This window comes from Arvicanthis niloticus, chromosome 8 (assembly GCF_011762505.2).
Source record: "Arvicanthis niloticus isolate mArvNil1 chromosome 8, mArvNil1.pat.X, whole genome shotgun sequence".
Taxonomy (NCBI): Eukaryota; Metazoa; Chordata; class Mammalia; order Rodentia; family Muridae; genus Arvicanthis; species Arvicanthis niloticus.
In genome coordinates, this window is record NC_047665.1 from 2,005,134 (window position 1) to 2,027,590 (window position 22,457).

Below are 22,457 nucleotides of genomic sequence, written 5' to 3' on the forward strand. Positions count from 1 at the left end.
AAGTGCCATCTTAATCTGTGCTGTTTTCTAATAATCTCCCTGGTGGTGATTATGAGAACATTAAAGTCAGGACTGATGATGATGCACATAGATCCATCTGTGTCTAGTGCTGTGCACAGGAGGTGGTGATGTTTTAATGGGCACACTAATCATCAACTGAGCACCTAGTTTAAACATAGATATCAGGTTTTTAACACTTGCTAAAATACTGTCCACATGGGTTTAAATGACCTACTCCAAATCCTGAAAACTAGAAGGTGTGATGGTTAGTTTTCTAATTACCAACTCAACACAGTCTAGAATCACTTATGAAGACAGTCTCAGTGAGTATTTAAATCAGGTTGGCCTGTGGGTGTTATTATAGGAGACTGTCTTGACTGCCTTGGTTGATGAGGGGACAACCTTGTTTGAAAACATATGGCAGCATTATCTGGTTTTGGACCCTGGGTTGTGTAGAAAAGGCTAAGTATCATGTTTAGCATTCTCTCTGCCTGTGAAGGTGATGTCACCAGCTGTTGAAGCCTCTGCTGTCTTGACTTCACCACAGGGATAAGATGATATGCTAGAGCCGTGAGCTAAAATACATCTGCTCTCCCAAGTTGCGTTCTGTCAGGCATTTTATCATAGCAATGAACATGAGACTGGGACAGGAGACAGCAAAGCAGCCTCCACCTCAGGCTCTTATTGAACATCTCTGCCTCAGTGAACCAGTATGCCCTTATATAAAACTACACTGACCAGAGCCACCCCAACTTGTCCTCTGTTTTGTTTTTTAATTTATCTATTTTTTAAAGAAGTAAGTGGTCTAGGGTAGCTGCCCCGGATCCTCTCATGATAAGCAAGCACTCTATTACTGAGCTCTGCCCAGCCCTCTCCTCCATTCTTAGCCATGGCAGCTGAAGCATCAGAGTGCCCTTGGCTGGCTTCCTATTCCACATTTAAGGGTCCTGGGCTGCCACGACCCCAACATATTTTCTGTTCTAGCTGTGACGCTAAGAGATGTCCTAGGTTCCTTTGTACAGAGAGGAAATTTCAACTGTCAAAGTTGTAATAATGGGCCAAACAAAGGTAGGGCTATTTCAACATTAAAAGTGAAATGGGGTTCCTAATTCCTTTACTGGTACTGGTACTTACCTTTTGTTTTCTGGAATGCTCTCCAACAACATTTGAAGAAAATCCTGAAATAAGAAAAAAACAAAACAAAACAAACAAACAAACAAAAACTATTAAAGCTATCTACCAGTAAATAACTTCCCAAACTGTGCTAACAACCAGGCACCAACTGCTCAAAGTACCTAGGGTCCAATTACAACATAACAGATCTGCCCCCTTCACTTTCCCATACCCTCCCTCATCACGAGGTCTTCCTCAGTGTGTACTGAGCAATCTCAACTCCAAGAGGCTCATAGCTAACCTGCAACACACCTGCAGTGCTCCAGAAAGAGGTCAAGATCAACAAGACAAAGACTGGCTGAGGAACAAAGACAGCCCTAGTCTGGAACTCACAGTACCTTTTCCTCTACTGTGTCCACACAGTCACAGGACATCGGAGGTATTTCTCCAATAATGCCATGTCATGACTTACAACTCTTTGTAAGCCACTTTCTTTTATTATGGAAAACCTCAAATAAAAAGCAAAGTAGAATAACTAACCACCCTGTTCAAATAACCAAGTAACCTGCTCATCTTTCCTGCTTTCTGAACTATTAAGAAATCCCAAATATCACGTTATCTTTTGTAAATCTTTCTCAGATAATAGAACTCTGTCAAGAATAACCACAATATCATAGACCTAAAAGTTCAAATAGGAATGTTCATTTGTATTTAATTTCTATTTTTATTGTCGTCACCTTTCAGTTCATCTAATTCTGAAATCCTGACTGGGTCTTAACTAGTGTTGTCAGATACAGGACATTCAATTAATTTGGGAGGATAAATAAACTAAAATAATTGTTCATTTGAAGGTAAGACTTTATGCTTTGTTGTTGTTGTTGTTCTGCCCTTTTATTTGCTAAATGTGAATCCCATGGTTAGCTTCTCATCAGGTGGATCAGATGACACAGAGAAAGAAGACACGCACAAAGTGTAACACTGTTGCTATTTAAGGACATGAAACAAATAGGACCCAAATCTGGAGGGTTTTCTGCTTGTTTTTAAAGCACAGAATCTTTTGCTATGTTAATGTTACATGATTTTCTTTTAATGCAGTAATGAATACAAGTGTTTCTTGTTTGTCTAAGCTTATACAATCACTTTTGTTTTTGAAATAATGTCTCACTGTGTAACCCATGCTGATTCTCCAGACTCAGCCTCCTAATGGCTGAGACTGCATATAGATGTGAGACGAGACACCTGGCTGTCCTTGAAGATTTAATAATGAGAAAATAAACTTTTAAGACAGGTACAGTGCCACATGCCTGTAATCCTAAGGACTCAGGAGGCTACGGTAGGAAGATCAGTTAGAGTTTGAGGTCAGCCATGTGAATCCATTTGTTTCTTTGTTTTGAAAGTATATACCCATGTATGAAATTCATAAAAATAAATACATTTAAAAAATTAAAAGGTGGTCTTTCAGGTCAAAGTCCAAGTGACCGTACACTATCAGAGTGGAGGACAGGAGGAACATCCGGCTGGACCTTTGCAACACAGCAGCTGTGAGTACAGAGCAGGAATGGCGCCCACAGCAGTGTGCATGGCAAGGTGCTCCATTTCTATCACAGCACTGAGTCCAGCCATCAGTGATGAGCAAAGCCAGCAGCACATGGGAAGGCTGTCTTTCCAGAGGCGCAGGGGCTCCATAAAGGAACTAGTGACTCAAATCCCTGACACAGACAACTAAATGGAGGAGAGGCTTACACTGGCTCATAATTTCTGAGGCCTGTTATGACATAGTAGCTGAAGAGGCTCCCATAGTGGTGGCCTGTTCTCATGGTACAGAGGAGGAGGCAGGGCTGGGGCCAGAATAGCTATGACATTTGGGGCCCTGGCTCCTAAGACTTCCACAACTTCCCAGCATTGCCACCACTCAGACCAAGAGTTCAAACAAAAACCTGGGAATAGATGCATAGGAATGGTGGTTGGAGGTGGCAGCCCCAGATTGTTTACTGCCTCACAAATGTACCTACTTGTAGTCCCTGAGTGGTGCACCACAAAAGTCGCTGATCCACAAAAGCCGTCAAAACAGCAGTAGGCCCCTCTTTCCCTCCCCTAGCCTAGGCCACTGCAGTAAAATGTCCCACAGGAGCTGTTGAAAATGGTGGCTTCTATCAAAAAACATTTCAGACTGCATCCCTCAAAAGAGCTGTCCAGAGTGGGGCATCTCCTTTCCTGCCTTAGCAGGAGTTGCCCCTTAAGAGCTGTCCACAGAAACAAAACCTTTCCTGTCTCAGCCTACTGCCTTAGTCAAACACCACTGGAAGAGCAGTTCCCAGAGGAAATGTCTGCACTAACAGTACCTCCTCTCCAGACCCACCCTCACCCCTGCCCCACAGAGATGGAGCCTCAGTAAAAGTCAGCTGAAGCCAGGAGGGACTTCCCATCCTAACCCATGGGCCTGATGCAGGGGAAAGGGAAATGAAAAACAAAAAACAAAAAACAAAAAAACAGCCACCAACCCTTGAACAGGAAAGCCCACCAATCCCTGATATTCCCAAATTTACGACTTGAAATCCCACCAATCCTCAATCTGGAAATCTCTGTCCTGAAAAGCTCTGCTCCCTCAGAAATCCTATATAATCCCTGCTCTTTATCCAATTCCCTGGTGTCCATTCCTGGGAGCAGATGGCAGCCACCCCTGGATTCGTCCCTTCACACCCTGGACCCTCCAATAAAAGAAAAAAAAAAAAAAGAAGAAGCAATGAAAAGAATAAAAGAAGTGAAGAGAAGAGCGGGGCTGAGGCTCCTGAGCTCCCCAGTTCAGCTGGGATCCCCTCCCCTGGGAGCTGTAACACCTCTGATTAGGAGGCTCCTCTCAGAGCTATGTGGTTCCTGGGCTCCTGTGTCTCATGATGCCCTTCCCCTGGGACACATCCCACTTCAGAGCTGTAAGGCTCCTGGGCTCCCGTGTCTCAGGATGCTCTTCTACTGGGATACCTTCTCCTGTCAGAGCTGTATGGTTCCTGGGTCTCTAAGTTCCAGGATACCCTCCCATTCAAGCAGAAACACTTACACCCATAGTGGACATATAGAAAAACCTGCTGAGGAAAAAAGAGTGCTCGTATTTAGAATGTGATGAATTATTTTCCCCTTGAGGTTCTTTTGTGGGGGTAAGAGTTGTGCAATTGTGCATGTGGAGACCAGGAGTCAGCCTTGGGTGTCATTCCTCAGGAGCATCCACTTTGTTGAGTAGATCTCTCACTTGGCCTTGTATTAGGCTAGGCTGGCTGGTCAGCAATGTGCCATCACACCTGCTTTTATACATGGGTTCTGGGGACAAACCTGGGTCCTTATGCTTGCACATAGAGTACTTTATACCCACTGAGCCTTGGCTTGAGGGTCTTAAAGTCATTGTTTTTATTATTTTAAAAAATTCTGGGACTGAGGAAACAGGTCAGTAGTATTCATCTATTATTTTAAAAAAACATTTTGCAAAATGTTGCATTAGTTGTTTATCATGATTCAATCAATCCCATTGTAAATTACTATATTAGTGGATCACTGATGTAATAGATCCTGTTGTAAATTACTGTATTAGTGGATCACTGATGTAATAGATCCTGTTGTAAATTACTATATTAGTGGATCGCTGATGTAATAGATCCCATTGTAAATTACTATAGTAGTGGATCACTGATGTAATAGATCCCATTGTAAATTATTATATTAGTGGATCACTGATGTAATAGATCCCATTGTAAATGACTATAGTAGTGGACCACTGACTTACTGATAAGATTTGAGTCTTAAAAATCCAAGAACTATAATTATATAATTATGACTCTAATTATAACTTCTTACTAATTTCACCCCACTATGTCTGTATAGTACCTACAAACTTATCTCCTATTTTCCTAGTAATTTATGCTCAATTATGTGGAGGGAAGATGACAGTAACTTAATAGCAAGGGGGAAGAATGTAATTGCTTGAGAAGCAGGAAATTCAGAGTTAACCTTAATTCTACCCTCATATTTTCAAGTTACAACTGGCTCCACAGCCCCTCCCCTTTTGATAGGATTATAAGCACAAAAATCTGGAATTCTGAATAGATACAGGGTGGTGGAGGAGGTTCCTGTGAAAACCTCCTCCTTTTCTTTTTTATTTTAAGAACGGTGTCCTGCCTCCTAGTAGGCTGCCACTCTAGAGTGCCTGTCGATTCCTGCCTTCAAGGGTAGACTGGAGGCAGCTAGCTCATCAGCTAGCTGGAGTCTGAAATCAGTGCCTAAGATCACACAGACAAAACGTGGGGCATCTCCAAGATGTCTCCTAAGAATTGCAATGTGCTCCTGTGATCCACCCCATTTAAGACACTTGTTTCTCATCTGAAGTCTTTAAAACATCTATGACCAGAACTGACCCAGTTGGCTCTTCTTACTTCTTTAGAGAACCCAAACCTGATCACGCAGCTCCTGCTTTCCCATTCCCTTGTAGGCGGACATTGCCTTGGGCGCTCTTTTGAGAGTAGTCCCTCCCAACTCACTGCCTGCTAAAACAGAAACAAACACCCTCAGGAAGCCGCCTTCTCTCACTGGTTCCTCTGCTCCCTTCTGAGTTTTGAGAAGGAAGTTAGACATTATAATTGGACAAGTCCCAATGGGACTAAGATGTGAGCCTGCAGGGGAAGGTTACTGTGATCCTGAAACAGGACAAGAGCGGCTGGCAGACTAACAATATTGAAAACCCAGAGTTCAAAGAAGCTGAGCAAAGAATAACTAGGTAGCAGGGTAAACAAAAACAACCTATACAACACATAAAAAGTATTTTAATAATATAAAAAAAAGCAAACGCATGCCCAATAGCTTCTAAATAAGGACAGAGGGACATCCTCCTGGCATAAACTTCAAAGAGGGGAGCCAGGGAAAGATCAAGTGATTTTGTCAGTTTCTAGTTGGCATGCTGCACCTCCTCAGCTCTCAGGCTTAGAAGCTGAGAAACTAGTAAATTGCCAAAATCCCATAAATTCTCAAATACCTAAATATTTGCAAAGAAATGGGGATTTATCATTCCTTTTTTCTTGGCATGGAGGGCCTAAAGCATTTGCTGGAGAGATACACAAATGTGAGAATTAAGCCATGAGGACAACTGGCTGTGAGCACCTGCAGAGGTCCCAGGTGCTGTCCTCATCTGAGGAGCAACCAAGAGACTGCATGGACAGTGGTCATGAGGGGCAGTCCCCACATTCCAGGAGTAGGGAGTCCTTCCAATGAATGCTATGTGCAAATGCTGCAGCTCTGTATCCCATCCATCCATGATTCCCACCTGTCAGACAAGAGAGGGTTTGAGTGGGAATCAGAGATGACCTTCCAGCACATGTGAGAATAAATAAAAGGTCAGGGCGGGGATTTCCATGCTGAGACTGAAGCGGCAGTGAAGAGGAGCACAACCCATGTGAAGAGAGGAACAGAGAGTGGCTAACAGACACAGAAAACAGTCCTGAGGAAAACATAACCCAAGAAGCAGAGGGAACCCCTCTACAAAATATCATAATAAAAAAAGGGAGCAAAAATTCAGCTATGACAAAAAGAGAAAGAAAAAGGACTCTGATTTCAGGACAGCAAACAAAGAACCAGAGCAACACATTCCAGGAACATGAACACTAAAGATGTGATATCAAGTGCTGGGGATGCACAGGCTTGGCTGAGAGCTTGCTTATCATGCCCCTGTAACCAGGTGTAGCAATGCGTGCTGTCGGTTCCAGCCCTTACGAGGTAGAGGCTGATCAGAAGTTCAAGGTTGCCATAGCCACACTAGGAGTTTGAGGCCAGCCTGGGCCATCTGAGACTATCTCAAAAGAAAAAGAAGGGGGTTGGGGGTGGAAAGGCTATTTAATAGTAAAGAGATGCTAGAGAGAAAGACAGGCTATGAATATGACAAAGATGAAAGCAATTGTCTAATGTGTGCACGGCAGACAAAGAGGAAAGGAGTGGCTGCAACTTGGAAACTCGGAATCTTACAAGGGGGAGAAATATGACCAAATATGCAGTAAAAGCCAAGCATGGCAATGCAGGTCTGTATTATAAGTACTGAGGAGGCTGAGGCAGAAGGATCACAAATTCAAAGCCAGCCTGAGCTACATAGCAAGATCCTTCTTTCAAAACATAAAACAAAGCATACTTAAGACAACTGCACTGAAGAGTAGAATCTAAGACTAAAAAGTTCAGTGTTTTCCAAGGAGAAGGAATAATGCACAATCATGCACACAAGGGCCACTGAGATCACTTAGCAGGTGAAGAAGCTTGCTGCCAAGCCTTAGGACGAGAGTTTAATACATAGAATCTACATGGTGGAAGGAAAGAAGAGACTCCACAACAGTCCTCTAAACGCCACATGTGTACCAGAGCACCCAAACACAGACACACCCAAACACACAGTCTCTCTCTCTCTCCTCTCTCTCAATGTTAAACAATTCTTTGAAAGAATCATGCATACCCACTCATTTGTAGTTAAATCTCTGAGTTCAAAATAAAGATCTCTGGGACTGGAGAGATGGCTCAGAGGTGAAGAGACTGCTTTTTCAGAGAATGCAGATTCAATTCCCAGCACCCACACAGGTGTTCACAAGTGTCTGTAACTCTAGTTCCCGGTGACCTGACACCCTCACACAGACATATATGCATGTGAAACACCAGTACACCTAATATAAAAACAAATAAAAGAAAAGATAAAGATTTCTTCTGCGATCTAAGTGCTACAAACAGGAGAGGCAGGCAGCTTCCAAAGTCTCAGAGCAGCGATCAGTGCTAGAAGGCAGCTGAGCAATGTCTAGCAAGTTCCAAGGAGTGAATACGTGGCCCAGGAAAATTTAAACCTAGTTATTTTGTGACACAGACAAGAGGCATGCATTCTTAAACAGTAAGAACCCAGAAACCACACAGCCTGGGAAGCTTCAACTTGAACATCAATTTGATAATGAAATTGAGCCAACAAAGAGCTGGATCAAAATAAAACGTTCCTTAATCTAGAAGCATGGTTAAGTGGTGGTGAACACTAAAATCCTTTATGCTGGCAAAGCAAGCCTTAACAGTGTAACAGTGACAACTGAAAACTAGAAAACTGGACACATAACAGAAGAACTGAGCCACCTATTCTGTCTTGAAAAACAAACAAACAAACAAACAAACAAACAAATCACTTCTGTTTTTGGCTTTTGAGACAGGTCTCATTCCCTCCTTGGTTAGCCTGGCTGGAACTTGCTTCACATCCTGGCTAGACTGAAACTCAGGGAGTCATAGCCATGCTCCTCCCCCTCCCCAGGTTCAAGCATGATGGAAAATCACACTTGGAATCAGGGTACCATATTTTTAGTGATGCTTCTTAAGAGAATTGTCTAGGCTAAAGTTCTGTCTCATGCTACTGTAAACTCACTTTCCTTTTCCTTTTCACTAAACTTGGGTAAATGAAATCTTGGAAACACATACAAGCCAGGTATGGTGGTACACACTTATAATCTCAGCTTTTAGGAGGCAGGGGTATTAGAGACAGTCAAGGCTAGCCTGAGCTATATAATAAAACCGTCTCAAAAAGCAAATAAAACAAAATAAAATAATAACAAGAAAAAGCAGAAAGCAACAAATGTTGACAAGTAAGGACACAGGAAATCAGTGAGACTGTAGTCATGTGATCCTGAAGAACAGTGTGGGAGTTTCAGAAAATTTGATCAAAGAATCAGCCCTACCACTGCTGAAAAGCTGTCTTGGTTGACAAAGCACATGGCAGGTAAGCCCAGGGACCTGGGTTCAGCCCTCAAGCATCCATATTACAAGCCAGTACAGAAAGATGGAATGTTCCACAGATATATGCTTGTTGCCCAGAGTGGGGCTTAATCCATGTGGTGGTTTGAATATGCTTGACCCAGGGAGTAGGTTTGGCCTTTTTGGAAGAAGTGTGTCACTGTGGACATGGGCTTTAAGACCCTCAACCTAGCTGCCTGGAAGCTAGTATTCTGCTAGCAGCCTTCAGATGAAGATGTAGAACTCTCAGCTGTTTCTATATTGTGCCTGCCTGGATGCTGCCATGCTTCCTGCCATGATGATAATGGACTGAACTTCTGGACATGTAAGTCAGCCCCAATTAAATGTTGTCTTTATAAGAGTTGCCTTGGTCATGTTGTCTGTTCATAGCACTAAAACCCTAACCAAGACACCCCACCAAGCTGGACTTTGCTGTGGTAAGTTTTATTTTATATACATTTCACCATAAAATTTGAGCAAAAAATAAATTTTCAAAAGCCATGTAGGCCCCTGGACTGGTTCAGTAGTATCTAACTGACTGGTTTAGTAGTCATCAGCTAAGCCTGATGACTCAAGTTTAATCTTGAGATCCTCATGGGAAAGGGGGAGAACATGTTGTTCCCTGACCCAAATGTGCACATGTGCATACGGGCACACACGTGCACACACATGTGCACACACACATGCACACACACACACAATGAAAGAATGATATTCAACAGAATGAAACAGCAAAACCACTTTAGTCAAGGGCTTTGTTACTACTTGGGGCATTATTTGTTTTGGTGTTTGTGTTTGTGTGTATGTGTTGGATGCACGTAAGTGTAAGTGAGCATGCCTGAATGTGTGCAGCCCATAGTGTTTGGTGTCCTCTTTTAACTCTCCCATTCTTGTATCTGGAGGTGCCTGGGTCTTATCTTCCTCTGCTGGACTTGTCCCCAGTGATTCCCCTGCCTCTGTGCCCTCTCAGTGCTGTGCTACAGGTGTGTGTGTGGGGGGGGGGGGGCCAGGATTGCTGCGTGGGTTCTGTGAGTTGACGTCTAGTTTTCCTGCTTTCACAGCAAGCCTCTGAGCTGCTGGCCAAGGTGATTCTGAGGTTGCAGCCTCAGAAGAAAACAGGCTTGCCCAGATGACTCCAGCAGGACTGTGTGGTTTTATAAGGTCACTCAGAATGCAACTGTGTTTGGTGGTGAACAGCTTGAAGTTAAAGTGGGTTCTTATACTACCAGGAGCTCATACTCCCCAAACACACATCCTTCGAGTCCATGTCACTAGCCCCCTCTTTCTCGAAGTAAATATAAGAGTAAATTCTCTACCTTCTGGAGCTGACATAATCTAATCCCCACATGCTGCAGCCCTCTGGTAGCTCTGTGAGTTCACCAGGATCCCATGAGTTAGTTACCTGGGAAAGAATCAACTGCCCATGAAACAGGTGCACAAATTTTCTTAAAAACGAAAAATAAGTTTCCTCTCCAAGTGTTCTGGCTAGGAACCGAAGAAGGAAATAGCCCTGGGAGAAGAAAGACAGACAGACAACAAGATGGCATCAGGGATCATCACAATTGCTTACAGAGTCTACTGAGAGGCACTAGTGCATCCAGAATGTGCTGCTTTCTCTGACTGGGGAGGCTGGGTTTGGTGATGTAGGGTGGACTTCAGAGCCAACAACAAGAACTTTGTTAGCATCATAACTACCTCTGCTTAGACCCTGCAAGGAGGAGAGGCCCAGAGCCTTCACACCAGGTCCAGTTCACACCAGGTTTTACAGCAGAAAACTGGCTTCCTTGGCTGGGTCCTTCTGAAAATGGCCTTGTTTAGAGGCTTTCAGTGTTGTTAACCTGAAAATACTCGGCCTAGGCCCACTGAGATACTGTTTACAGAGGTGGGGACACTTTTCTTTGCCTCAGCTGTGCTACTCATGATGTTCCTGTATGGCCGCAGGAGTGCTGTCCTATCACTAATGGCTGCAGCCATCAGGCACACTTACCTTTAAGTAATGAACCTGCATGAAGCCCTTCTCTGGATTGAGTCCATGCTTGACAACAGATGCACCTGACGCACTCACATGGCCAGTCTCCTCTTTGTTGGGTCTGAAACAACACAGTATCACTTGTTTAAGTGCAGTGCATTCATACCTCACCGGCCCGTTACCTTTCATCTCTTAGTTTCAGACTTGTGCAGCTGTGCCTTCCTTCAGCTCAACAGTTCCGGGTATAATTGAAAACAGTTTACATTACAAACTCACACACTCAGCAAGAAGGATTTATACTCAGTCTGGAAACCCGAGGTTGGCTATTGGCAATATTTTAAGGTACCTTATCCAAGATGAAAGCCTGCCAGGCCCTCCAGGAATCTTAAGCTCCAACATGAATTATTTATCACTGTAAACACCTTGGTGAGGAAACTGGGCTGGAAGATGCAATGGCAAATGTAGCTCACTTGGGAAAATTATGAGTGTGTGTACATGCGTGTGCATATGCGTGTGTGCGTGGGCATGCATGTGCGTGTAAGTGTGTGTGTGTATGTATGTATGTGTGTTAATTGTAAAGAGTCCCATCTCACGATCTATACTTAATAGTTAAGTCTCCTTTAGGATATATTTGCATGCTGAACCCACCTGAGAAGCACAAAACCAAGCACAGGAAAGGTCCTAGAAGCTCTTGTTTTGGGAACAGGGAGGACATTAGTGATCACACACTCATTTCATAAATGAGTGTGCACCCAGGGTGTGACACTTTGCTGTGGGCTTGTACTAACATGTAGATTAAACCACTGCCACATTATCCAGCAAGGTACTTTCCACTATGTCCTTAGTTTTCCTAAAATGCCATAGATCCTTTGGAAGAATGTGTGTTAATGCCAAACAAGGGGAGAAATGGTAAGAGGGCCAACATAGAAAGGTGGGGCTTTGGGATCTGAGTGGGATGGTTTCTTATCAACCATTCTTCTCTGTCTTCTGGAACTGTTCAGCTAGGTCTGACTGTATTGGCTCTGGCTGGCCCAGAACACAGGGCTGCCTGTGCCTCCCTCCGAGAGCCTGCTCAGGGGGTGCATCACCACACCCCACTTAACCTTTCTCTTTCTTATTTATTACTCACTACAAGGTTGCAGAAGCTCTTCAACTTTCAGTTTATTAATTAGAAAGGTCGAAGTAATTCTACTGTCAGGTCTAGGTCCTGTGCAAATCCCTCAATAAGGACCACGGATATAATAATTACTTCTTCAATATAGCAAGATATTCTAAATTGCTTTTCAAAAAGAATCCCTTAGTAACCTTTAGTGGAATATCCTGGAACATAGTTCTAGCTGACATGAAGCTCTAAACTAGCAGGTGCCTGAAGTTAAGGCAGTAAGAATGAGCAGCTGTGAGAGCTGACTCCAGAGTTTCAATCTCTCTCCTGCATCCTGAACTTCCATGAACACACTCTTGAATCACGCACCCCTTTTGTCTTCAGGAGTCCACTGACACCACCACCACCCCCCCCCCCCACACACACACACATGCGCGCGAGTGCTCAGACCTCTGCCCTCAGGCCCTTCTGAAGCCCAGACGATGATTTAAATGAGGAAGTCACAATAGCTTTCCCAGGAAAGTCCCACCACCCTAAGAACAGCTTTTCAAGGCCAAGCTTCCCAGCCCCAGTGGTGAAGAACTCACTACAAGGTTCTTATGCTTCTGTGTTCAGAACTAAGACTACTAAAGGGAAGGAGACAGTGATGCAAATCTCTTCATCAATGAATGAAATCTGTTCATTCATTGGCTAGCTTCCAGTTCCAGTTCCCAGTGGCACCTTCAATGGCTATTTTTTCCCTTAGAAAAGATCCTTTATGTTAATAGGATGCTAGCAGGGACACAAGTTCCCAGAGATTGCTGTTAAAGTGGACATAGAGTGGAAGCAAGCAGGGCACAGGCAAGCTCTGCAAGACTCAGGAGGAGGCTTTCATGAGGAAAGACACTCCATCAGCAGAGACCATGAGTTTCTGCCTATAGGATACCTCTCATGTGTCATGGTGCCAGCTCTATGCAGAGACACAACACAGAAAAAGCAAGAACCAAATCTAGGCCTGCCACTCACAGTCATACAGAGGAAGCTCTCACACCAACCAGGAGCACACGCAGACACATCTACCCACCTTCTGCTCTGGACTCCCAGGACCCCACAACACTGGTCTCTAGCTACAGATGGGAAGTCAGACGCCTTTCAGAGGGTGAAAACAGGCTAAATGCAAGATTTCTGAGACGATCACAGACTGTTTCTATATGAATAGTGCAACTCCCTGGAATAATCTAGCAAAGATGTGTTTATTTTACTTCATGTGTTTTATTTTAATTTAAAATGTTAGGGAAAAGCTGAGCATTCTGGTGAATGTCTAAAGTCCCAGTATCTTAGAGACTGGAGCAGGAAGAGACAATGTGAAGCTAGGCAGAGCTACAAAGTGAGATTTTGTCTCAACAGAACCCAGTCAGATAAATGAAAGGAAGCTTTTTAAAGGTTAAGAAAATATATGCAAATAAAACAGTACCTGTTTTTCCCTCAGATCAGGGACACATGTGCAGAAAAGTGTTTACAACTTTTGCGCCACAAACACAGGACTAGAAACAAACGCAAGGGGAAAGCAGTGGCAGAAGAAGATAAGGGAGAGGGGAGGGGGAGGACTTGGAGAAGCATTTGCTTTTCTTACAGAAGAAAACTGCTTACTACTATACTTCTGCCCACTTACCCTCAACCTATAGATGACAGAGGAAGGTGTAGCAGCCATCTTGCAACCATAAGGCAGTAAGTCAGTGTACCCAGAGGGTAGAAGGAATAAACCAAGGTAAACCTCTTGGGCATAAACTGAGCCCCACATTAGCCCAGACTGCCTGCATCTGGCTGCTTCTTGTGTAAGAAACATATATACCATGTGTTGAGCTCAAATTTCCCTTACAGTCCATTATCCATACCCAGACTCACACATGGTGGATGGAAAGCTGGAGCAGTGCTAACAGCAACATGGCCTGGGTAAAGACCAGGGCGTCTGTGCTGTGCACTCCTGAATCCTCTTCAGCACCCCTTCCCTTACAAGAACCTGATGAGGAAAGGGTTATGAGGATGCCATTACAAGCTGAAGAACAGGGGTGGGTAGAGAAGAACTCAAAGCTGGCCAGTGGCCAGTTAGATCCCAGACACAGGTTGCATGTACTCCAGGGCTTCCTCAAGAGGCAGGCCCTTACCTGGCTCTGAAAAATCCTCAGCAGAGAGCCAGAGACCCATCATTTTCCTTCTTAGAAGCTTTCTTTTCTCACTGCAAAGTCTATGATGAAGTTCATAGAACTAAAACCACTGCATAAAAGCAAAGTGTTAGTCATGCTGCCGCTAGCAGACTCCAGTTTACCCCCTGCCTGACATGCATGGAATGTGGTTGATCAAGTTACCAAGGTCATCTGGGCTCATATGCTCTTGGTTTCTGTTGTACCTGGCACCAAATACAACAACTGAGGTGAACATGACCTTTCTTGACTCTACCCTGCACACTCACAGAAGCCATCTGAATATTTCCTGAGTGATGGTTATACCTGACCCACAGGGATTCCATTAGGAAAGAAGAGCCTTAAGAAAAGTCTAGTCCTTTTCAGCTATGGTCAAGGGTGGAATTAAGAGAGCAGCCTCTGTGAGGCACTCAGACAGTCTGTCTGGTTCTGTCTGTCCTGCCCAGCGCACACAGATTATCTGCCAGCATTGCCTCTTGTGCTTGTGGATGCCAGCCACCAACTGTCACTATACACTCACTGATCCCTGTCTACTTGTCAAAGGTAGCTAACCCAACAAGGAGCAGAGCTTCATTTACACCCTAACAAAAAGGAAGTGAAACTCTAAGTAGAAACTGGCTTCTAGGCGCCATCTGAAGTCCATAGGCACCTTGAAGACCAACGGGCATGCTGGCTAAACGCTTGGCTGTGAACACCGCCTTTGCCACGTGCAGCCCCGTGAAGCAGAACTCTCTCATCAGCAAAATCAAGACATGGTGGCTGCTGAGAGGCTCAGTGCAGGCAGGGATGACCCTGTACCAACACAAGTGAAGGTGGGAAGTGGAGATGGGGACCATGCTGGATAGATTGGCTAGATCGAGGAGATCCTGCCTCAGTGCATAAGGCGCAGAGGTTAGAGGAGACACCCCAGAGGCACTCATGTAGACAAGTGCTTATACAGTACACACCACACACACACACACAAACACATAGGCCAAGGGGACTTTGGCACCTCAGTGGGCTGCAGTATCCAGGAGAGCTGAGCCAGAGTTCCTGCCGACCTTTAGTAAGCATGGTACAAAGCTACGCCTGTCATGAGGACACATTCTGATCCACACCCAGAAAATACCAGAGAATCTTCAGACAGGCCAATCCTTAGGAAAGCAAGTGTGCAGCTAAGACACTGGTAACTGGGACAGGCTGCAGAGTGGGGACACAAGATCCTTCCTAGCATCTAAAATCCTTCCAAAAAATAAAAATAGGGTTAGCAAGATTGTCCAACTGGCAAAGTGCTTGCTTTAGAGGCACAAGGACCTGAGTTCAAGCCCCAGAACTCACACTGAGGAGGAAAATCCAAGTGTGGTGGTGCTTGTTTGCAGTCTCAGAGCTGGGGAAGCAGAGAAAGGTGGATCCCTGGTGGTCCTCAGTCAGTCAGTCTAGCCAACTTGGCAAGCTTCAGGCCACTGAAAAACTCGTCTTAAAAAAACCACCACCACCACCACCACCCCAGACACACACACACACACACACACACACACTATTGCATACAAATGTAGCCTTAAAGTAGCCTTTGCAGCCTTTGTCTTTAAGCTGATCCTCCTCCTCATCACACAAAAAGCAGTGAAACCCCAGTGCTGCTGTAGGCTGTAGGGAGCTGCAACCACCCTTCACCCCTACAGTCTACAGCACTCTGGGAAGAATTGCTGGAGAGCTGAGTAAAACAGCAGATGTAGGGGATTCAGAGGTGAGGACAGGCTATTTCGTTCTTGCAACACCTTTGTGTATAAAATGTACAAAAGGAACAAAGACTTGCTACCAGCTTACACTTGCAGCATCAATAAAGTGAGCAGGGCAAAAGCTGTGGACACCTTTAACTAATATTGTATGGGGGACTGTAAGCTTATCAAATGGATTTAACCATGAGTCAGATTGGAGGAGCTTCCTAGCGGGACCATTTGCCCGCATTAGATGCAGCCAGTGGGGTATCTATCACTCTAATGCTGCTGACAAGGGCAACTGCTAAGATGACTTGGGGCAGAAGGAGGTGTGTTCAGAGGATCATGACCAACACATGAAGAAGAGGCCATCAGCTAAATGAGACAAGGAGGAACAGCTGGCAGAACGGTGCAAGCTCAAAGGAGCAAACACATTTTGATTAGCTGAGTAGAAAGCAAAAGAGTGAAACTTTTAAAAGGAGCAACTGTCAGGTGCCTGGCATCTTTACTTCCAGTACTAGGGAGGTCGAGGCAGGTGGATATTTGTGGATAAGAGGCCAGCCTGGTGCACAAAGTGAGTTTTAGGTCAGTCAGGGCTATACTGAGAGACTCTGACTCAAATAAACAAATTAATAAATTAAAAAGCAGCAATCATCACAAACCCAAAATACCACATGGTTCAGAATGGCAACAAATCTGAATTTCCCTCTAAGAAACAAAGCCCCAAGCAGGTCAAAAACAAGGGACAGACAAATATGATGTCCTGATGGTCTGAGTAGGGTCTCTCTCTCTCTCGCTCTCTCTCTCTCTCGCTCTCTCTCTCTCTCTCTCTCTCCCTCCCTCCCACTCCCACTCCATCCCCCCTCTCCATAAACAATAATAACAAAAGCTTTAAATTAAAAAATCAGGGGATATAGAATATATAAAAATGAAAGACCGTGTTTGCCCAGCATGGAGAAAAGGCAAATAAAGAAGCCCCCAGCTTCATCCTGTGAGAAAAGAAGCCAGTAGAAACAAGGCTTGAATGCCAGCAGCACACAGAGCTCTGCTTGAGGGAAGGGGAAGGAAGGCCCCAGAATGACTCAAGTAAGAGCAGATGGCTGTGGGTGGGGTCAGCAGAGCAGCACTGCCCTGTGTGTAAAGGCGGTCCTCAGCACAAGGGGTTACAGGCAGGAGTGCAGGGCACGGCTGGCTTTCAGCTGGACACATAGGATGATGCCCTGTGTGTAAAGGCTGTCCTCAGCACGAGGGGTTACACAGGATGAGAGCTGGGAGCTCAGCTAGAGTTCTCAGTCCTGTAGGCAACTGCACCCTACTATGATTTTCTACATCTTGTGCTGTCCCTAGACATCAAGGGTTACGATCCTTTCCACAGTACTGCCAGGAAAAAAGCAAAGACCAGGAATTACCAAAACACCCAGAGATTGTCAAATGCTCAGTGCTGGTAGCAGAGCATCCTGCAGCACACACACAGCTTTTCCAAAGGGCTGCTGAACATTAATAATGTAAAAAAAAAAAAAAAAAAAAAAAGCCAGGAGGATTAGATTCAGAGGGAAATGAGGAAGACACACTGCTTTTTCACACATGAGTGACAGCTTTCATACCAACAACCTCTGCAGATGTTTTGATCACCCAACACTAGAAATGGCTTCTGGGTCTCATTTAGGCCCAAAGTTGCCCAGTGCCTCCTGCCTTAATTTCATTTTCTGTCTCTTCCTCAGACAGTCACTGGCTAACTCAACTGGTATTCAGGGTCATTGTTATGCATGTAGAGAATGTTCCCTGATTTCCATCAACCTCTTAAGATTTAGACTCATAAAATTTACCATTTAAAAAATGTGTCATTTATGCTAGGCATGGTGGCTCACATCTGTAATCCCATCACAAGAGAAACTTAGGCAGGAGGATTACTGCACACCTGAGGTCACCCTGGGCTACAGAATGAATTCTAGGCCACCTGGACAACACAGAGAAATCCTGTCTCAAAAACCAGAGGCTGGGAGCTGAGGTGGTAGCAGCAGTGAAGGGCATATGTTCATAAGTGAGGCCTGGAGCTTGGACCCCCAGCAGCCACACAAGCCTGGCATCTCCACACACCTATAACCCCCAGCTCTGAGGGGAGCTGAGGCAGGTGGATTCCTGGGGCATGCCTAAGAAAAACAGAAACATGAGCTCCAGGTGTAGGGAGAGATTCTGCTACAAGGAACATGTGGAGAGTAACAGAGGACAAACAGTGGCTTCTTCTGGCCTCTACCCATGCATTGGCACCCCGCCACACAATAAGTAAGTAGGAAGGTAAGTAAGCAAAACCAACCTTAAAAAAAGAGGCATATCCAGTAACTTCTATTGTATTCATAAGGTAGTGTATCACCAGCACCAAACTCTAGAACATGCTTTAACACTCCAGAAAGAAACTCCATAGCCACTAATAATTCCTTCTCAGTACTCCAACTTTTGATATCATTGGCCTATTTATCTCTATAGATTTGCTTAGGTGACTCAGAGAAGTGAACTCATAAGCATGTAGGCTTTTATGTCGGGTTCCTTTCCTAAGGTACACAGTATTAAGAGTTCATGTGACATGCTCTAGCAGATGACAAACCTCATTCTTATTGTAAATTAATGATCCATTTCACAGATCTACCTTATTCTGTTTATGTAAAGTCTCCAGGCAGACATTCGGGTTGCTTCAGTGTTAGCAGCTTATTGATGAACATAAAGGGAGGAAAGTCGTCAAGCACCAAGGCTGGGACTTTGGAAATGGACAGGTCTGTCTTGGCCAGAGGCCAGCATGCTTAGGGAGTGTTGATCCCTATTCTCATTTTCTGTTTTCATCTTTCTTTGCACAGCTGCCTGGAAGCTATGCGTCATCAGCTACTTCACTGGTTCTAAAGCTATATGCCAAAACTCCAGTCCAGACACTAGGAAATAGAGACACATGGACACCTTATGGGGCCTGAGCAGCCCAGCTCCCTATATCTTAGCCTACTAGAACATTACTAACTCCAAGACAAGAATTCTCAGTGCAACCAGTGTGGATGTCCTTGATCCTATAGGTGCTCTGCACGCTTGCTTTCTGCAACAAAATCCTCCTGTGAGCATTCTTCTACAGTTTGAGTTTATGAATCCATTCTGCCAGCTGGTCAAAGACCCAGAGACTTCTGTACCCACTAGTTGTGCAGCACCCCATCATCCTCTGAGCTTTCCTGAGATAGTCTGCACTACACTAAGAGACCAACCTACCTCACTTCACTATAAAAAGTGCATCTAGAATCCCCAGGGAGAGTCGTCTCTGGGCATGTCTGTGGGAGACTGTGTGGAACTGAGGTGGAAAGACCTACCTTCTGTGGGGGGTGGGGATGCTGTGCCCTGTAAATGCAGAAGGAAGCTAAGCAGCAGAGGCCATCATATTCTGATTCTGGTTGTGGATATGATGGAAGCACCTGCTTCTAGCTCCTGCCATTTTGACTTTCCTGCCATGACGGACTGTACTTTAGAATTCTGAGCTTGAATAGGCACATCCTACCTAGAGTTGCTTTTGTCAAGAGTATTTTACCATCAGGAAAGGAAAGTATAACAGCTGCCAGAAACATCTGTGTATAAGTGTTTTCGTATAAAACTGAGTTTCATCTCTTCAGTTTATAGCCAGGGTGGAGCTGAGGGTCACGCCACCTCATTTCTCCTCCTTACAAGCTGTCCTTCACAGTGGCTGGCTCCAATCCTCACATATACTTGCTACCCTATCTTTCTTTTACAGGAGTCTTAGTAGGTGCGATATTGCCTTGTAGCACTGACATGCATTTCTCTGATGGCTTAATAATTACAGCGAGCATCTTGTTAGTTGAATGTCCTCTTTGGAGAGAGAAGTATTCTTGTGGCTCCATTTTTCAGTTTGACTGTTTTTATTATTATTATTATTATTATTATTATTATTATTATTACTGAGTTGTATGTTTTCATTCTCTTATAAAGTATGTGATCTCTCAATATTGTCTCCTCTTCCTCTGCTTGGCAGTGCTGGGAACTGAGCCAGGGCCCTCTGCACAGGAGGCAAACTCTCTACCACTAAGCTACAGCCTAGCCCTAGGTTCTTCTAACTTTCCTGATGGAATTCTTTGAAACATGGGCTTTTAATCTTAGTTTAATTTAATAGTTTTTTCTTCTTTTGATTGCTTTCATTTCAGGTATCTTATCTAAGAAACTACTGCCTAGTTCAAGATAATGATCATTTACACATCTATATTTCCTGTTAACTTTGTAGCTTTAGTGCTTCCTTTTCTGTGTGCTAGGAATGGCATGTGTACAGGCATTGCTAGGGCATTGCTCACTAAAAACATTGGTGTTTCCACCAAACAATGCTCTGAGCACACTTGTCAAGTGCCAATCAACCATCACCCAGGATCCCTTACTCTACATGTCTGCTCTCTTGAGAGTACCATAGTCTTAATTACTGCAGTTTGTAGATGGTTTTGAAATTGAGAGGCATAAATTGTCCAACTTTACTGTCCCCTTTCAAGGTTGTTCTGGCTCTACAGGGTTCCTTGCATTTTCACATGAATTTTAAGATCAACTTGTTTACTAGCAGAGAGCTGAGATTCTGAGAAGAGCATGCTGGGTCCACAGGTCACAGAAGCATACCTGTTCTGAGGCATACAGATAAGGCATTTCCACACATTTTGGCCTTTCATTTCATTCCACAGTGCATTGCATGGTTCACATGTGCTGTATTTCTTTTTTTTAAATTTATTCCTAAATATACTTCTTTGGCATTATTATAAATGAATTTTTCTTACCTCATCTTCAAACTGCTCTTAACTAATACATACAAACAACCAAGTTCTACACCTTTATCTTACAGCTTCACCTGTAATGAATTTGCTCATTTTCTCTAATACTTTTGGGGGGGAGTCCCTTAGAATTTCCTCTGTAGAGGATGATATCATGTAAAACACTGACTTTTACTTCTCCCTTTCAACCTGAATGCCCCTTCTCCTGTGTCTGTGCCTCATTACCTAACGGGACCTTCAACACATTGGTAACCCCAAGTCCAACCATCCTCTTGTCTGTTTTTCTTCCTCAGTCTTTGAATTGAAGGGGACAAAGGAGCCTGACACACTAGATTCTAGCATGTGGCAGCTTTCTTCTGCCATGTCTTTGCAGTAGTCTGGTAGAGTACTTGCACAATTTCTGTTAGGCATTTCTGGATCAAATTTACTGACCAAAATACTGACTGGATGGTATGAAATGGGGCACACGGAGTAAGCATGTATTTTGTGAAACCAAGTCAGCCTAGGAGCTCATGAGAAAGTACTGGTTAGATAAAAAGTGTTCTGAATGGCTGCGAATGTATAAGAATGCAATGTGTGTTGTGCCTGCTTCAATCAGCAGCCAGGTGTGCAATGTAGTGATATGAATGGCTTTTGGGAAATATTTCATAGGCTAACACTGTTATATTGGATAAGAGATATACAAAGCAACCATATGAATATACACATACAAAATTTATTTTCTGAATATTCACAAAGAATACACTTGCAATGCTTATCTTGCCTTAAGAGATTTGACTATTATGAACTTCTCTAATATTTTACTTTTTAAGATTATGAAATGAATACATCATTCTTCCTTTCAGAGCTTCGCATGAATACCCTTTGCCTGCTCTCTTTCAAACCCATGGCCCTTTTTCTTTGAGAGATAGAGAGCGGGGGAGGGAAGGAAGGAGTGGGATGGGGGGGTGGAGGGAGGAAGAGAGAGAATCCCTAAATAAATAGTATTAAAATTTGTATTTAAAGGAGAAATGTCTAACTGAACCGTGACTCTGGACTGCCTGCCTTACTTCCTGATGGTTTTTATAGCCAAAAAAAAAAAAAAAAAAACCCAAAAAACCATCGTAAGCATTACTGCAAAGATAAAGCACACATGTAGCTGTGTGCAGTGGACCACAGAGCTCACATGTACAACCGTGGACCACAGAGCTCACATGAACAACCGTGGACCACAGAGCTCACATGAACAACCGTGGACTATAGAGCTCACATGAACAACCGTGGACCGCAGAGCTCACATGAACAACCGTGGACCACAGAGCTCACATGAACAACCGTGGACCACAGAGCTCACATGAACAACCGTGGACTATAGAGCTCACATGAACAACCATGGACCGCAGAGCTCACATGAACAACCGTGGACTATAGAGCTCACATGAACAACCGTGGACTATAGAGCTCACATGAACAACCGTGGACCACAGAGCTCACATGAACAACCGTGGACCGCAGAGCTCACATGAACAACCGTGGACCACAGAGCTCACATGAACAACCGTGGACCACAGAGCTCACATGAACAACCGTGGACCGCAGAGCTCACATGAACAACCGTGGACCACAGAGCTCACATGAACAACCGCGGACCGCAGAGCTCCAACCTTCCTTCATAAACCTTAGTGAAGAGTAACAGGGAATGACCACTCCAAAATGAAGATACAGAGTTGAGTTAAATCATGCCAGACATGTCTGGTCCCTTTAGTGTCTAAGAATGCAGTGAAGAGAGAGACTGCCTCCCACAGGAAACCTGAGTAGGGAGCTGGGGACCAGAGCTAGTCTCTGAAATGGGAAAGGGCA

At 44.2% G+C, this 22,457-nt stretch overlaps 1 protein-coding gene across 12 annotated transcripts in view; it reads right to left on the bottom strand.

The window, feature by feature from the left end:
- Window positions 1–22,457, bottom strand: part of Aopep (aminopeptidase O (putative)) — a 305,721-nt gene that overhangs the window by 91,944 nt on the left and 191,320 nt on the right. For 10 of the 12 annotated variants that reach the window (XR_013111995.1, XR_013111994.1, XR_013111996.1 and 7 more), the window contains 3 exons: window positions 10,874–10,976; window positions 10,289–10,396; window positions 1,135–1,178 (listed from right to left, as the gene is read on the bottom strand). Coding sequence is in view for 6 of the 12 variants with exons in the window: in XM_076938857.1 (XP_076794972.1) it covers window positions 1,135–1,178; window positions 10,289–10,396; window positions 10,874–10,976 (255 nt within the window). In the remaining 6 variants the exon portion in view is untranslated. The remainder of the gene's footprint in view (window positions 1–1,134; window positions 1,179–10,288; window positions 10,397–10,873; window positions 10,977–22,457) is intronic. The other 2 variants (XR_013111999.1, XM_076938858.1) reach the window with 1 other exon arrangement.